Source organism: Idiotropiscis lumnitzeri, chromosome 4 (genome assembly GCF_059441095.1).
Source record: "Idiotropiscis lumnitzeri isolate Australia: NSW breed Sydney's pygmy pipehorse chromosome 4, RoL_Ilum_1.0, whole genome shotgun sequence".
NCBI lineage: Eukaryota > Metazoa > Chordata > Actinopteri > Syngnathiformes > Syngnathidae > Idiotropiscis > Idiotropiscis lumnitzeri.
The window spans coordinates 25,439,468-25,456,979 of NC_142394.1; the positions used below are offsets into that span (position 1 = coordinate 25,439,468).

General features: G+C 40.5%; 3 protein-coding genes across 4 annotated transcripts; 2 read left to right on the forward strand and 1 right to left on the reverse strand.

Moving 5' to 3' along the window:
* Positions 1-71: 71 nt before the first annotated feature.
* Positions 72-4,761, forward strand: gps2 (G protein pathway suppressor 2). The gene is made up of 11 exons (XM_088294417.1): positions 72-244; positions 1,239-1,356; positions 1,458-1,567; positions 1,830-1,942; positions 2,020-2,099; positions 2,219-2,298; positions 3,479-3,641; positions 3,722-3,805; positions 4,161-4,237; positions 4,309-4,404; positions 4,488-4,761. The coding sequence occupies exons 2-11, from the start codon at positions 1,263-1,265 to the stop codon at positions 4,578-4,580; spliced, it is 990 nt and encodes a 329-aa protein (XP_088150543.1). The 5' UTR covers positions 72-244; positions 1,239-1,262; the 3' UTR covers positions 4,581-4,761.
* A 245-nt stretch (positions 4,762-5,006) lies between these two features.
* Positions 5,007-9,140, reverse strand: LOC148338811 (eukaryotic translation initiation factor 5A-1). The gene is made up of 6 exons (XM_088294419.1): positions 8,860-9,140; positions 6,689-6,876; positions 6,517-6,621; positions 6,314-6,445; positions 5,571-5,645; positions 5,007-5,411 (listed from the first exon to the last, which is right to left on the reverse strand). Exons 2-5 carry the CDS (start codon positions 6,854-6,856, stop codon positions 5,583-5,585), a joined length of 468 nt encoding a protein of 155 aa, XP_088150545.1. The 5' UTR covers positions 6,857-6,876; positions 8,860-9,140; the 3' UTR covers positions 5,007-5,411; positions 5,571-5,582.
* An 813-nt stretch (positions 9,141-9,953) lies between these two features.
* LOC148338812 (tetraspanin-5-like) lies at positions 9,954-16,806 on the forward strand. Of its 2 annotated transcripts, XM_088294570.1 has the most exons (10): positions 9,954-10,398; positions 10,821-10,871; positions 11,544-11,690; positions 11,805-11,975; positions 12,653-12,778; positions 12,868-12,915; positions 13,106-13,222; positions 13,302-13,363; positions 13,940-14,039; positions 14,477-16,806. In XM_088294570.1, the coding sequence occupies exons 1-9, from the start codon at positions 10,318-10,320 to the stop codon at positions 14,010-14,012; spliced, it is 876 nt and encodes a 291-aa protein (XP_088150696.1). In that variant the 5' UTR covers positions 9,954-10,317; the 3' UTR covers positions 14,013-14,039; positions 14,477-16,806. The 2 variants fall into 2 exon arrangements, with proteins under 2 accessions (XP_088150696.1, XP_088150697.1); XM_088294571.1 differs by lacking the exon at positions 13,940-14,039 and having other exon boundaries at positions 9,957-10,398.
* Positions 16,807-17,512: the final 706 nt, after the last annotated feature.

Here is a 17,512-nt window from a genome sequence, read left to right on the forward strand (position 1 = left end):
GAAACTGATTATGCAATATTTCCACAAACGTCAATCTCGCGAGAGAAATCGTTGCCTGAAGAAAACAACATTTCCCAGAATGCATCAGACACCAGAAGTGCGTCTTTGCCATCGGCATCATCGCTCTGTTTATAGTGGCTAAATTCTGCCGATCTTTTGTATAAAATCCTAGCTTTGAATTAAGAGTGACATATAGTTATCAGTTCAACTGACCTCACGTTCAAGGACACGCACGACGTCAAAAGTAAGCGTTTTGCACTTTTGTATTTTATTTTCACGATCCCCGCGCCAGCCAATTGACGCCGCTAGCTAGTTAGCTACGTCAAGCTAAACTGGATCCATTTTGCTGCATTTCGGAAGGTGGCGCGACCCGAAATGCTTTGTGCTCTTACTTGATTTTAAATGCACGTTTTAAGACGCTATTATGCATTCATACATTATTATTCATTCATATTTGTAACCACTGCTTCCTTTGCTAATGCAGGGCTAACATATCGGCTTGCTGGTTTGGCGTGTAAGGCCTTAACTAACCTATTACAAGCTAGTATAACAGCTTTTATTATCAGTTCTAATAACTCTGCATTTTATTTTGGGCGACTCATGTCTCCCGTATTTATTTGACAGGAGTAAAAGAACCGACTCAAGAGCAAAATACAATAACCAGTACGTGATAAAAGTAACCAAACAATATAGATTTTTATTGTAAGAGAGTGTAGACTGATGATAAGCAATAAAGTTTATTTTATCGCAAAAAAAAAACAACAACATTAGGTTATGATTGTTTTATATTCACAGGAGTAGAACTATAAATGTGTTTGCATTAATAAATCTGCAATTGGGAAAAATATAAAAATGAAAATAAGTATTTGACGAATTAAAAAAGCTATTTTTTATTGTAAGAAATAACAAAACATAAATATATATTAAAAAGTTATTTTTTATAACGGTAATAGTACTACAGATTAAAGGAAATCTGTATTGTAATAAAAAAAACTGTGTTAAAAACATATAAACAAACTAAGATAAGCTGCCACTATGGCTAAATTTTTTTAAGCGATTCAGATGATGCATGGATAGCAAAAAAAATTTTTGAAATGAAGAAAAAAAAAATTTAATATTTAATTATCCCACCGAATACGTTTGTCTCATACATTTTCTATTGGGATCAATGCAAATAAATTAAAAATAATAATTCTAATAATAACAATCATCCATGAAGATGTGATGCTACTTTTTAGCTGGCCCCTCCACTGCCCGTCACCATGCCCGCCCTGCTGGAGAGACCCAAGCTGTCCAACGCGATGGCCCGAGCCCTCCACAAGCACATCATGAGAGAACGAGAGCGCAAGCGACAAGGCGAGACACAGACCGCCCCTTCCCGCTTTCCTTCAACACACACGGCGAGCGACATGACGTTCTGGATGTTTTGGTTTGTTCGTTTGTATTTCTTTCCGCAGAGGAGGAGGAAGTTGACAAGATGATGGAGCAAAAGATGAAGGAAGAGGAGGAGAGAAAGCGGACCAAGGAGATCGAGGAGCGAATGTCTTTGGAGGAAACCAAAGAACAGGTTTGGATCAAGAAAATCAATGCAAATTATGTGTCATTGTTCATTGTAAAAAGAACGAGAGGCCGATTCTGAACCAGCATAAACAAATGTTGGCCAGTGTTATTTAATACAGTAAATAAGATTTTTTTTTTTTTTATAGAATAAGAAATAACTGATTTAGTGTTGAGTAGTTGAAATTCCAAGGAGTTGGACAATTTTATGTGAAACAAGGTGCCAAAAGTATTTTTCCACGACTTCATAATGAATTTGAATCCTTGTTCAGGTGATGAAGATGGGCGAAAAGCTTCAGGGGCTTCAAGAGGAGAAGCATCAGCTCTTCTTACAACTCAAGAAAGTCCTCCACGAAGAGGAGAAAAGACGGCGCAAGGAGCAGAGGTGGGCGCCGCTTACCTGATGCCTGACGCAAGCCCTCATTTGCCGATGCGACGTTTGCTCACTTCCTGTCCTTTCAGCGACATCACCACGTTGACGTCGGCCAGCTACCAGGCCAGTCTTCCCATGCACGCGGGTCAGCACCTCCTCAACATTCAAGGTGAGTCGCACTCGGGATACCCTGGAACATGTTACAACAATTAAATGTGGATATTTATGCTCAAATGTGATAGGTGCCCTTTCAATTAAGTTTTCAAAAATGCCCATCTTGTCCTTCAGGCAGTCCCGTCAGCCACAGTCGACCCGGCGCACTGCTCGGAGATCGGAGTAAGCAGCTTTTCCAGAGCGCTGTTCTTCCTGTAAGTTGCTGTCAATGTTTTTGTTTTTTTTTAACAAAATTGCGGACAGTCAACCCACCACCATTTGGGAACTTGGCTCCTCCCATCTCGTGATTAGCGCATAGGGAATTAATCATTGACCATTTCTTACTTCCTAATCACTAGAAAGTGATTTTGACATCGCTTTCTTTATCAAATGGCTGCCACTAGAACTTTGTTTTGTGTTCTGTAAATAAATAGGCTTCAGCAGGCGGCAAGGTGCATTACCCACTTAACAAGTTAAGTCAACCCATTTTGAATAATTTTTTTAAAATCAGAGATGCAGACACGTAAACTTGTATTTTTTGCACTGATTGAGAATCTATTCAAATTTTTTCTCTAGCACATCAGATTTGCAAAGTTTGGTGAATCTTTGGTCATGTCACGGCCCTCAAAAAATGTGATTCAGAAAATAATAATAATGTTCGAACAATATGAGTGTCAAAAAGATAATTAGGGACACTTCAAGCCACCTTTGATTAAAATTTGATGTTAACCAGTGAAAGCCTCCTGATCAGTTGGCAACGTCGACCTGTCAAAAGTATGTCAGTAGTTTGTTTACTCAATTTCTCTATTGAATGTGACTGTTAATTAAGACACCATGTGGCCCATAAAAGTGTGGCAAAACTGTGCTTTAATTCGGGGGCGGACAATCTTTATGAATCAGGCCGAAGGGTCCCAGAGATCGTGGCCAAACGGCGGAGGACTGACCGGCAAAAAAAAGGGTCACGTGCCCAGCTCTGTTAATAGGCCTTTCCGTCTGTGAACCATTTTCCTACAACTTAGCAAACACTTCGGATGCCTTTACTTTCGAGAAATGAATCGCTGAGTCCTGTTTTTTGTTTTGTTTTACCAAAACCAGGACAGAATGTCGATGAAAATAATAGTTGAAACTGAAATTTACACTAAAACATTCATCTTTGGGTTGTTTACTAAATAAATCTAACTTGTGAATTTGTCTTATGCTGAAGATGAAGCAATTCCCCAGAAAGGGAAATTTTGTTTGAACTACTTGTGATTGCCCAGTGAGAATCATTTGTTCACGCCATTTTACAATGCGTCGATTAAGGCTGCCAACCCGTTGAAGGCATTGCAAAACGACCGACTAACGATATCGTCAATTGGGAAAGGATTTTGAATCAGATGTCCTTTCTTGAAATAGACACGTCACTACCAGACGCCCGCGTTCAGTTCGGGTTCGGCGGAACACGGCCAGTTCAGCGGGGCCCACGAGTCTTACGGGGTGACGCAGGCCCAGCATCCCGCCACCTACGCTCCCGGACCGTCCGTGCCGGTCAGCTTCGCCGGTGGCTCACAGATCCGAGGTACGGCCGCGCACGCGTTGTGGAATGCCACGTGACGGCGGTATTTACAAGCGTGTGACTTTCCCATCTCGCACCTCCAGGAGCGTCCGCATTTCAGGCCATGCAGTATCTGCCCCACCAGCAACCTGCCTACCCAGTCCACAGTCACTTCACCTCTCAGCCTGGTCAGTTTGTGGAAATATTTGACTGGCGTGCATCTATATATTTAGAAATTTGTCCATTTATTTATTTTATTTTTTTTACATTAAATTTGTTTGATTGACATTGGGGTAAGTTATTGTTCAATTATAAATTATTGCTCTATTGTTTTACTTAATATCGTTTATTATGTTATTTTTAGAGTAGATAAAAAAAAAAGTTAAAAACAAACGATTCCTCATAAAACACTGATAAACATTCAATGCTTTCTATGAAAAAAAAGGGGAGGAATTGGGATTTTTTTATTTTTTTTACAAACAGAAAAAGTATGAAGTTGGACGATGGGCTGAGTAGTTGATATGACTTACTGTTGCTTGTCAGGCTACATCCCAGGTGCCGGCATCCCACTCCAGAAGCAGCTGGAACACGCCAATCAGCAGTCGGGCTTTACCGATGCGGTACGTGGCCACTTTTTTGCCAGCGGAAAACGGCGACCCAACTGACCCGCCATTTGCGCTTTTCCCCGCAGGGCGCCCTGAGGCCCATGCACCCGCCCGCCATGCATCCGTCGGCTCAGGGCTTGCTGCCCACTCCGTCCATGGCCGTCCAGATTCCCGCGGCAAAGGTAAACCCGCCCCCCCCCGCAGCGAGTCGTCCGCTTCTCTTACTCGTGACACGACACACCCCTCCCTCTCTGTTGTCAACCAGGCCGCATTCCAGAGCTCGCCACAGGCCGCGCCACGCCACAGCTTCCTGCCCCACGCCCAGAGCGGCCAGAGGTTTTACCACCACGCCAAGTAACTCGTTCTAGGTCCCGAATCTTCCACACCTCATCTTGACATTTGGAGTTTCTGCCCGGTCATGCGAGTGTGGATTCTGCCCCCCCTGGTTTTGTTTATTTTAAATTTATGCTCACTTTATGTTTTGACAAATTTCCAATTAGAGCTTTTGCTGTATATTGCTTAATAAAATGTTGAGCAAATCCATGAGTTAGTCCCTTGATTCACTGTTGATCAATGCGTCAGTTGTTTAGTAAAAAAAAAATAGTTTTAGACAATTTTTTTAAACAGACCATTATTGATCATTTTTCTATGTGTGTAATATATATATATATTATATGCTATAGATGTTTTTTATACCAACCCAAAATGATGCAACATTCTGTGTTTGCAATGACCAGTGTTGTGCTCCAGTAAATGAGTTGAATCAACACTCAGTTACAACAAATGGACTTGTTGGTAACCTCCGTTTTAATTGGACTTCCTGTGATGAGCGTTTGGAAAATAAACACGGGCAGGAAATGAATATGGCCGCACTTAAAATGAGGAAACCCCAATGTAACGCAAGTCTCCATTATTTTTGCAATGAAGCCCTTTTGACAAAACAGGGGAACAAGTAAAAAATACAGTCAAATAAAAATAGAGCAGCATTCACGCCACTTTGAACTCTGCCTTCCCCCAAATCTTTTTGTGTTTTCGTGGATAGAGGACATTTCACCCAAAATGCTCATAATATACAATAATAATAAACGTTAGAAACCCGTGCTCTGACATATAGAGAGAGGGACAGCTATGAAAAAGAAAGAACAAAAGGAGGATAGCAACATTTCCTCCTTCCCCCTCCTTCCAGCCCCTGTAACACAGTTGCAAGAAGAAAAGTTGAAAAGAGAAAAAGGGGAAAGAACAGTCAGAAACCAGAAGGAAAATCAAGAGGAGGTTTTGTGCTGCCACGCCTCAAATGAAGACATGACTAAAATGGACAAAATGGAGCTCATATGTATGCTCTGTTTACCTTGCCGCCGCTTTATTTTCCCAAAGCTTTGATGCCGATGGCAGCTTCCTCATCCATTGCATTGAGAACGGTGACCTGAAACACAAGTCAACGCCTCGCCTCAAATGGACGTCTCCATGGGGCGACCCCCCCCCCCTCCAAAAAAAAAAAAAAAACAACAGGCGGTGTCAATTTTGCAAATAGCATCCTTTGCTCTGATCGATGCCATGCCTTGATTAATCGTCATTGGCTTCATGCTTCGAAATGCCTCATTTCAAATACACGCCAGGCTTTTCTCCCGCTCAAGGAACAGGTGAAGTGGTACGAGCACAAATAAAGGCCTCCTTCAAAATAAAAGACTTGCCCGAAAAAAAAACTTGAGTAACTTCAGTGGGTGCGTATCTATCATATAATTTCTATTTTACGTTAACACTTGCAGTTGAGTAACTGGCAATGTTATAATAGTTTGGAATTTTTCAAAATAGTCATTTAGTTTTAGTGTGTTTTTGTTTTTTTGGAAAATGCTTTATTTTAGCTTAGTTTTTATTATTTATATTATTTTATTTTTTTTATTATTAGTTTTTTGCTAAGTGTATTTAAAAAAAAAAAAAGGTCACTAAGTAATGTGCAATTAAGTAAAACTACCTGTGTGACCTTCTGTTTTTATTAATTAATTAATGTTTTTTTTTATTATTATTATTATTTTAGTTTGAGTTTTTTTTTGGTAGTTTTCATTAACTACAATAACCTTGGTAAATACGCACCAGGATTTCTTCCCCGGCTTCGTTTTTGCTCTCGATCTCTTTGCCCAGGTCGCCATCCGGGATCTTCAGATCCTCTCTCACCTCCCCGCTGTCCTGAAGCAGGGACAGGTAGCCATCTTGGATCCCAATCAGCTAGGAGAGAAGAAAGGGGAGGTTTGTGCAAATGTGGGGACTGGCAGCTAGCGGTGTTTGCAAAGTCTCACTTGGTAGTCCACCCTCTTGATGTTGGGGACATCCATGTTGTGGGTGGAAGGGCAGATGTCTTCATATTTCTTCCCGGAGAAGATGTCGATGCCAACCAGGTGGACCTGCGGAAGCAAGCGAAACCCGTTTTGGCTTTGCGTGGCGAATGCTAGATGGAGTGTGGTAGCTAACCTTGGCGTGGCCGTGCTTGCCCGTCTTGGAAGTGGACATCTCCATAATCTTGCAGGGACGGCCTTTAAGCACAACGTGGCCGTTCTTGCGCAGGGCCGAGCACTGCATGGGGTAGGTGGCCGACGCGCCGGCGTCGCCCGTCTGGAAGTCCAGCTCTGCATCCGCCATGTCTGCTGTGGAGCCACACACTTTGAACACAGCGTCATCAAATCAATCGTCATCAATATTATGGTCAATATTGTTTTCATGATGCTCAGTTTAACATTAGAGTATTAATGCTGTCTCAAAAAACAAAACAAAAAAAAAACACGGTCCATTGATTCGCTACAAAGTAAGAGGAAGTGATGAAAGTCCTCATTCGGCAAATCAGCCGGCAAGAATCAGTTACTTGACTCGTTGGCCCAAGTAGAACGGAAGAGGGCATTTTTTACAAATTGAGTTATTGGAGAAATGGAGGAGTCTCTCGTTTTAGCGAGTAATTTAACAGCAAGACATAAGTCCACGACCCTAGCCTGGAAATGATTCAGGGTCGTCAAGACTGAAAAATATTGTAAGATGTGACGGAAAAAGGTCGAAGTGAAAAGCAATTTGCCGATACGTCTGTTCCACCATGGAACATATGAGGCATTTACGTGACTTCACAAGCACAACTACCTCTAAAGAAAAGATAAAGTAAAGCTGAGCAATACTCTAATGACTTTCTTGCCAAATTGAACAAAAACGCACTGTGGCGTTAACAAAGCAGGTAAACGATATTGAGACAACTCTGCCATCACCTGCATTGGTTTATGTGAGGGGGTAAAGGTTTGCCGCATGTTCGATATTCACTCAATATTCAGTTGTAACACGCTCATACTCAGCGACATTTGCAACTATATCATATCTGCAGTATGTGTAGGAACACTTTGGAGACGACCTGGCAAAAGACTACGGTTGTATTTCTCTTACCGTCCACATATGATATAGTCCAGGGTGAAATATGAGGCACAAATCACATTTTCTTTTAATTCAGACCTCTGAAGTAACTGGAAATAGTAGAACATTACCCTCTTGACATGGACATAATTTGAATTTATTTAATGTTAACTACTGCTGTAGGATATCGCTATATTTCAATGGCTGTTGTTGTTTCAATTGTCCTATGAAGCAAATGTAGATTTTAATTTTATAATTTTTTTCTTAGATTTTTTTTGTAGAATACTGCCAAATTATCATTAGAATGTATTTTGATAGATATTTTTTTTTAGCCCATATCCCCCATCCCTGATGCCGTGCACGGAATAATCATCAAGTCCACAATAAATGCCTCACCTCAAATACTTTTGCTCAATGTAAAACATCGGCATATACAATAATTGGTGCAAAATAAAGGCTCCCACCCAAATAAATTCCATATGTAAAAATAAACGCTTTATTATATTTACTGTCGTATTTTAGGAATCATATTGGGATATTTTAGTATTCAAACTAAACCACATGAGGATAAATAAGATAATTTCGATGTACTCTTTTCCCCTCTAATGCATTGCAGATCCTCAGAATCGAGTGACTGAGACTAAAGTTTTGTTTTAATGTTGATTATTGATTCCTATTTGAATTATTGATGCCCGAGGCCTAGTCCGTGCGTGCCATGACCGCCCTGAGTCGGCGTGAACGACCGCATCACCCCCCCCCCCCCGCTCCCCACCCCCCAAAAAAAAAGGTCCACGCTGCAAACACGTCACAATAGCACATCCCACGCAAATGTGCGATTTGCACGAGTCTTCCTCATTCTCCAGTTGATCGTTGGCCCGCTAACGTAGCTGGTGCGAGCTAAGCTACAGCTGTCATGACTAAGCCATTACTTGATGCTACACTTTTGTTTCACCTCGTTCTCTCGATTTAAAGTCAGCCAGAAAACTCTGCAAAATACACGAGTCCACGAACTCGTGTTGATTTAAAACGTGCGAATACGTCCGTAGAGATTATTTTGAAGGTTTAGTGTTGTCGATGTTTAATTAGCTTAATTTCAGGTGTGCGGACTTGAGCGGAGAAAGCCGACTCATATGAATGTAGAACATATTTATCTAGTATATCAATATTTATGTTCTATATATATATATATATATATATATATATGTATATATATATATATATACATACACATATATATGTTTTCATACGTAACTCACCCTTTATGGACAAAGAATCTCCTGTGTGACTTCACTTTTAAATCCCCCTGCGGAGTGGCCTCGTCGTCCACTTGTCTGGCTCGCTCGTCGTTATTAGTCTTTCATTTCAGACTCAATTGGCGTTGTTACTGATATTTTTGTTAAGCGCGCTACTGCGTCTTTTTTTAACCACTCGGCTCAATCGTCAAAAGTCCGACACCGGACCAGAGAGAACACGCCCGCCCTACGGTCCCGTTATTTGGATGTGGCGTCAGAGGCCCCGGTCCAGCCCACCCCTCCCTCCGCTCTCCCATCCAGCCGTCTTGTAACGGAGCAGAAATCGCAACATCCGGTTTGGACCTTCACAATAAAACTGTCTTTCTTTGGGGGGGGCGTATTCGTTCGCCCGACATTTTTGTCACTTTGTACATTTAAGTCGCTTATTTCACCTCGTAATGTCACCAGTCTTGAACTTGGGTTTTAAATTAGACAGTGCATTTCAATTGGACCAGCGAAATTGTGCCGTTGTTAAATCTAGCTTTTATATTTTTAATTAAGGCAGCTGGCTAACGTAAAGGCTCTCCTTTCTCAACAATTAAAAACAGTAATCCATGACGTTGTCACATCTCAGATGGATTACTGTAATGCACTTTATTTTTGAGTCACTCAGTCCTCCAGCCCTCCAATCATGTTGAACACTGAGAATGATGTCAATAAGGACCATTCTGATTCTGATTCCTCCCTCATCCGACTCCAATTGGTCCAAAATGCTGCTGCTCACCCCCTTATTTGAGCTCTTAGGAGGGAGCAGATAATTCCAATTCTGGCCTGCTTCCACTGATTCCCTTTCCATTTAGACTTCATTTGAAGATTCTTTCGTAGTCTCGCTCCACATTGCCTCTCTGAGCGGCTCCATACCTGCCCGGTTGTGTGCTGTTTGTTCATTTTGCAATTCAGTTTCATGGGATAATAGATGCTGGTATTGGTGAATAAAGAATGTTGGTCGGAAAATTATGTCTTAACAGGAAATGAGTAATTACTGCGCCGGAAGTGCATTTTTCCCTTTGCGTTATGATTGGTTTGCAGTGGTATCCTTCAATGTTGCCGTCGGCCAATGAGAGCAGAGCACCTGCCTCGTCGGTTCCGCCTTCCGTGGGGCGCACTATCCCAAAGCGAAGGAACGCGTCTTTGAATACACGGCCATAAACGGACGAAGGCGCTTGTTAAATTTGGATTACTGCGTGCATACGTGCCAAGGGAGCGCCTCATCATGACATTAAACTGACCAGCGAACGACTTTTGAGAACATTTCGACTAGCGGATATGGTGATGAGATGCATCCGCGGAGTGCTTCTTGAACCCGCTCCACAAAGCCCGTGAAGCAGGCCCGTCCGTGTTTTTGTTTTCAATTGTGCTGCACTCGATTTCCTTTCCCCTTTTCTTTTTTATTGTCGCTCGAGTAGCCGATAATGAGCAAACATGTCAGGGAATCACTACAAAGGCCACGAAGTCAGCTGCTGCATCAAATACTTCATTTTTGGATTCAACATCCTCTTTTGGGTAAGCGAGAAGGCCTGCGTCGTCACATCTGTTCCGATTCCGAATCGAGATTCAGCCAAATAGCTTTCAGAGACGCGTTTTGCGCCGTAAATAACGGAATGGAGCCCTGCTGGTGCAGTACCAAAAGCTGGGTGACAGCTGCTAATCGGCTTGTTGGTGCCCTTCATTGTCAGCCTTACAAAGACATCAAACACAAGTTTTGTGGAAAGCTGCAAGTCACTTTCCAAAATATTTTCATTTTGTGTATTGTACACTTGTTTTGCTGACTTCTAAGTGCTTCTCTATGTTTTCGTGGACAGACATCGGCAGCTTAAAATTGTTTTAACGCTCATGGCAAGCATTTCGAGTTTATCAAGTGTTTTTCATTTCACTTCTTTCTTTTTTTTTGTGCAAATTCTATTTCATTTTTTTTAAATTTGCAGCTGCTGGGCATGGCCTTGGTTGGAATTGGCTTGTGGGCATGGAGTGAGAAGGTGAGTGGAGACTAGGGCTGCAACTAATAATTATTTTAATAATCATTTCATCTGTTGATTATTTCTGTCAAATAAATTGATCAATAGGATAAGAAATATCTTGGATTATCCATTCCTTTATTGAAATTCACATTACAAAAAATGCACAAAAACTTAATTATGATTCGGTTACTGGTTTGATCTGTATCTCAGAAAAAAAAATTTTGATCATTGAAAGTTAAGCAAATGTTTTATTGTGACGCAACACAAAGAAATGTGTTTAAAAGCTGACATTTCTGGGCATTTAGAACATTTTAAATTGAAATAAGGTATCTATACAATTAATTGATAAACAAAAAATGATTAATTTGAGAATTGATTAGTTGTTGTTAAAATTGTTGCACCTCTAGTGTAGACATTCAACTTAAAAAGCAAAAAGTAGAATTTTTAATTGTATTATTTCTATTTCTCTTAACATTTTAGGGTATCCAACAAAAAAACTAATATAACAGCACCCCCTGCTGGACATTTGTCACATATATTTTTTTAACCCTAACCCCACAACATAATTTATCAAGCAATATTCTAACGTGAAATGTTAGCTGACCTCACTTGAGCCGACGTCGCGAGGGTCCCACTGTGCTGCAGCGGCTCCTTGTCGCTGTGATGCGTGATTATGTGTCTCTCTTCCAGGGGGTTCTGTCCAACATTTCGTCCATCACGGATCTGGGGGGTCTAGACCCGGTGTGGCTCTTCATGGTGGTCGGCTGTGTCATGTTCATTCTGGGCTTCGCCGGGTGCATCGGAGCACTGCGGGAAAACACCTTCCTGCTCAAATTTGTACGTTGCATGCATTTAGCGAACGCTCAACTTCCATTCAGTCGTGACCGATAACCGTCGGCCGAGTGTGAACGGCGTTCTTTCCGCGTGGCTGAAAATCTTTTCCTCCCGCAGTTCTCGGTGTTCCTGGGAATCATCTTTTTTCTGGAGCTCACCACCGGAATCCTGGCTTTCGTCTTCAAGGACTGGATTAAGGACCAGTTGAACTTGTTCATCAACAACAATATCCGGGCTTACCGGGACGACATCGACCTGCAGAACCTCATCGATTTCACTCAGGAATATGTAAGATCAAATTATACGCTCAATAGTTATTTCAAAATAATGAAGAGTTAAGCATTGCCGCATAATAACACCATTAATTAATTTTCTTATCCGTTTTGTATTTAAAACCTCATCCTGTGTGCTTAGCTTATTGAAATGCCATAGACGGACTAACGAATAGCATCACATAGGGCCACACATTTACCGAACCAGCTGTCAAAAATGCTGTTTTGAATATGGACAAAGTACGTGCTGGTAATATATTTCATTTTTGATAATACATTTTCCAATGCATATATAAAAGTATCACTGTCCAAGTCCAACAACAAAGGGTTTGAAACAAAAAACTAAATAAAAATACAGTGATTTTTTTTCTTTTCCCCAGTGCATTTTTCTTGCATAATAATTAAAAATTACCATTCAAGGATGGCAAAAACTGCTGAGACAAGAAAACACATTTAATTTATTATTATTTTTTAATGATAATTTTTTTTTATTCGATATAAATTTTTAAATCATTAAGTGGCCCCTCAGAGTGTGGTCGTGGGGCCGCCAGTTGCCCGTCCGTGATCTATTTAATAATGTTAATACTGTATTTTTTTTATAACGTGCAATATTAAGAGTGTTAGTTTTTAGTGGCCTAAAATAGGCACGGCAAATAATGTAACACGTTTTACTTTGCAACTGCCGCGTTTCAGTGGGAGTGCTGCGGCGCTTTTGGAGCGGACGACTGGAACCTCAACATCTACTTTAACTGCACCGATGCAAACCCCAGTCGAGAAAAGTGCGGCGTTCCCTTCTCCTGCTGCACCAAGGACCCCGCAGTACGTGCAAAGACACCTGGTCTATATGGACACTTTGCTATTATTTAAACAAGGTGGATCATTTTATTTATTATTTTTCCCATCTTCAGGAGGATGTAATAAACACGCAATGTGGATATGACATTCGAGCAAAACCAGTAAGTGTGTCATTTAGAGACATTATTATTAATCATATTTTCAACCAAGCAATACAGAATGGAGTCATGACACTGACACCTTCGAGATGTAACTTTTGCTGGTAGCTTAAGCCTTTACGCTCTTAGTGATGTTTTTCTTAAAAAAAAAGATAAATAAATGAAGCGTGACTTTTGTGTTTGCGTTACACAGGACTCGGTGCAGAAGGACTCCATCAACGTGAAAGGCTGCGTGCCGCAGTTTGAGAAGTGGCTACAGGATAACCTCACCCTAGTGGCGGGAATATTCATTGGCGTTGCGTTGCTCCAGGTCAGTCTCGCCAACTTATTTCACTCTTGGCTAATTCAGCAAAATTCGTCGAAAGAGTTTATATTTTTTTCGTCCACAGATCTTTGGAATTTGTTTGGCGCAGAACTTAGTGAGTGACATAGAAGCCGTGCGCGCGAGTTGGTAAGGAAATAACCGCAATGCCACTGACATTATTATTATTTTTTTCCCTAATTGGTCCAACTTCATCTCAACACATTTTAGCTTCCATTTTGCTACGTGACCAGGATGTGGTGGAATCTCTAAAGTCAAATATAGATTTTTTTTGCGTGTATAACAGTGCTTCTCAAATAATGGGGCGCGGTGCGATGCTGAGGGTGGCATGCGTGAACAAAAACACGTTTTTTTCCACCTTACTACAATAAAGTGTAATTGCGCTTCCACTCCAGTAGTTGGCAGTGGCGCTCTCCTTGCTCATTGTGTGCAACGAGTCTTAACTCTACAATGTAGGTTTATTTTGCAACCAAAATGCTATTATTCATAGTTGTGACATACAGTCGGTGGGGGGGGGCGTGAATTGTTTTCCTCTTGCTAGGAGTGGCGCAACAGAAAATAATCGAGAAGCACTGGTGTATAAGAAGTGTCGGGTATTTTTCGTGAACATCTCGGGTTGGCTTGAGAACAAATTTGACTTGAGAGGTTCCAAGCAGGCAATACAGGAAGTCACTTCACCATCTTTCTTCCCCCATGCTTCATCAGGGTGCCCCCCCAACTCTCCATACGTCGACCCCCGCCTCAATCGGGCAAGAACGCTCTGGCGTACTACTCATGAGGCACATGCTATGCGTGTTTGTATCCGGTGGGTGTTGGTTGGCTTGATGTGAAACATTTAGAATCATTTGCACCACCAGTCGTTTAGCACAAAAAAGATCACGGAAATTTCAAAATGGCGTCAATGTGCACTGGCTTGTAATGAAGAGAATCGTATCTGTTGGTGTCATGGTGACACGGGATCACCTGATTGGTGGAGCAGCCAGGACATTTTTTTGTTTTTTGCGTTAGCGTTAGCATCAGTGCTTTGTGTCTTTGTTGTGACGTTGCTTAAATGTGTTGTGATGTCTTGTCTTGCTTTCTACGGGAGTACTTCCTCATTCTTTTTCCCCCGTTTGTCATTTGTCAGATTATTGCCAATGACAAGCAACCCCCCCCCAAAAAAAAAATGTGTCTATCCATGGCTAACAAAACAACCCAATTTGATCTTTTTTTAATTTTTTTTTTATCTTGCTCTTGTTCTAGTGGATTTTGACGAGTCAGCTGCAGGACTTGAGGCCTCCGTGTGGACGTCAATGATGGGGACATTCACCTGCACTACTCACTGAGCCAGCACCTTTTTTTTAAGGCACTACTACTGTGTGAAAAAGATGATGTATGTACAGTATAGACACATGTAAAAAAAAAAAAGAATAACACTGCCCGTCCTTTTACTGTTGTAGTTAAAACACTGTTCCGGTAAAGTTGTCTAGTTGTCTATTTTCCATTACAATCATTAAAAACAGCAATAAGATTATTTAAATGCGGACAACTAGGAACTAGCCTCGTTAGTTTAACAGATTAAGCTTGCTAGGGCTGACGGATAGTAGCGTCACGTTAGCATTTTGAGCTAACATGGCTAATACATTGCTTACCTTGGACCACTCAAAAAGGACCACCTGTTGAATTTTGAGGGATTCAAATGACTGCATTTGAGAACTACACAGAGCATTTGAGAAATGCTTTTAAAGGGGAAGTCATCCCGTCCAAAAAGTTCTGAACAAAAATTTGTTCTATGCAGGCCCACTTGGCGAAACCTGGCATTCTGATTACTGTATTTTACGGACTATATGGTGAACCCATGGAAAGGAAAAAACAAAAAGAAAAAGATATACAAGCCGCACCAGGCTATAAACCGCAGTTTTCTATGTTGAAAAAAATGTACTGTATGTTCAGAACGATTTTGTACTGTGAATGCACATAAAGGTACATAAACACATTGTTAAAAGAGTGCCTTTTAACACGGCAACAACTTTTCTAATTAAAGCAGAACAGACCCAAGAGAAAGAATTAAAAAAAAAAAGAGATTTATTTAGCGTATTTTCTGAACTAGCGCCCCCTACCGGTGAAACAAAAATCCACAGAAAAACTACACTGTTGTATAAGCCGCGTGGTTCAAAATCTAGGGAAAAAGTAGCGGCTTATAGTCCGGAAAATACGTGAATATTTTGCTTGTGGTATACGAGTTCAGCAATAAAATCCACCCGGTTTTGTCCGTCTCATCGGGCGGCCATTTTGTCACCTCTGTCGACTGAAAATGACATCACAGTCGCTCAGGGTGAAACTTCAGAAAACAGGTGAGCCGTGATTTTGTTGCTTAACTCGTGGTCCACAATCGCAATCTTAATCTGAATGCCATGTTTTGACTAGTGAAGGTGCATAGATCATTTTATTGAAAAGAATATTTCGGGGTTGACTTCCCATTTAACATTAGGTCAGTATTTTTCCGTATTGTGTCTAGTTTAGAACAAAGCCCTGCTGTATTTATTTTTGTGACACATGATCCATTAGACCAGTGATTCTCAACTGGTTGTTGGACCGAAAAGCGTATAAAAAAATGACGTTTATTAGTAATTGATTTTTTTCGGTACAATATGAAAGTTCACATATGGAATGTGGCTCACGGGCATCACTGCTAGCACTATGCTAATGGCGGTATGGTCAAATTCATTTGAAAACAGCTTTTAAAAATATGCACCGTACCATGTATTTTCAAAGTCGATTTTTAAACCAAAAATGTTTTATTTTTAACTTTGAGGAAAGTGAGTCACAACCTTGCAACAACGGGAAGCTGCGGGTCCCAGCGTGACAACAGTTGAGAACCACTGCATTAGACTTTGGTTCTAGTACAACTTTAGACATCAAAAAATATTCGATTTACTGTATAATGTTTTATGTGACTTTTTACGTAAACCATGAACCGTTAGAGGGTGCTAACTTTATCCATTTAAAAAAACAAAAAAAAAACGTTACTTTACTGATGATGTTTCACGTCACATTTCACATAACGAGTTTGAGGGTTCAAAAATTTTCAGACGTTTTTTTTCCCTTTGTTTTGAGTTAAGTGTCATTTGAGGTCTTCAATGTTGTGAAAGGTTTCGGGCACAAGTAGTTGTTTTTGGAAGGCGTTTAATGCACTGTTTTAAAAATGTGTCAGTAACGAGTACTAATCGTTTAGTTTTGGTTATGCGGTGGGAGCTGTCATGTTTTCGTTAATTGAATATTACCTTTGCAGCTCATTTGTGACAACTGTGTTTCTGCACTTGAATGAAACCTGGCACAAGCATCTTGTATTTGATTTTTTTTTTATTTTTTTTTTTTTATAAACACGATGACTTACTCCTAAAAAAAAAAAAAAAAAGGCATTGTATTTTATATGATTCATGAGTGTGTAAAATACTCATCACTGGCCACTGTTCGTTGGGTTGTTTTAGGTCACGGTATTTCCCACAAAAGTATTATTTATGGTACATATGTTCTCACACATAACCTTGAAAATGGGGGATGGGTTTAAAAATAAATGACTGAAATGTTGACCAAGATTGTGTGAAGGGACTTTAAAAATGTGTAGCCAACGTGCTGTGTCCGGGGGTTTGTATTGCATTCATTCACCGCCATTGCTTTGCGTTTATCGTAAAAAAATATATATATTTTTCAGTTCGGATATTAAAGAAACAAAGACAGTTAACCCCCGCTAGCTATCAGCTTTTAATTATCTTCTGTTACAATCTTCCAAATGTACAACTTTTTGACATTTACAACAAACATTTACGTTAATAGTACTTGTATGCTGTTGCTATGGATACAACTCATGAAGAGCACATCTGATAAATAAGCACTCATACCTTTAAAAAAAAAAAAGGAGAAAAAAACAACAATATGATAATATTTGTTATAGATTTTGGACATGCCAAGATTTACAGTATATTCGATGTGATATGATAAAGCAATCTTCAGATATCCATTGGGGTGGCAGCTCATGCATTTCTTTCACTAATGTGCATTTAATTGCCGGCGCTAGCTGCGCTTTTATCACTGCTAAAAGTGTAAAAAAAATAAAATAATAATTTTTACTTTTTAATATTTTTTTTTTGTGCTCCCAACGAATAATGTTATGATATCTCAACAGGTTTTCGACAACGCACCAGTGACACAGGTAAGGGGGTGAACCACTCACAAAACCGCCCCCGATATAAACCGTACTTTCCAATTTGTGGCCTTCACTCTCATGGACACTGCACT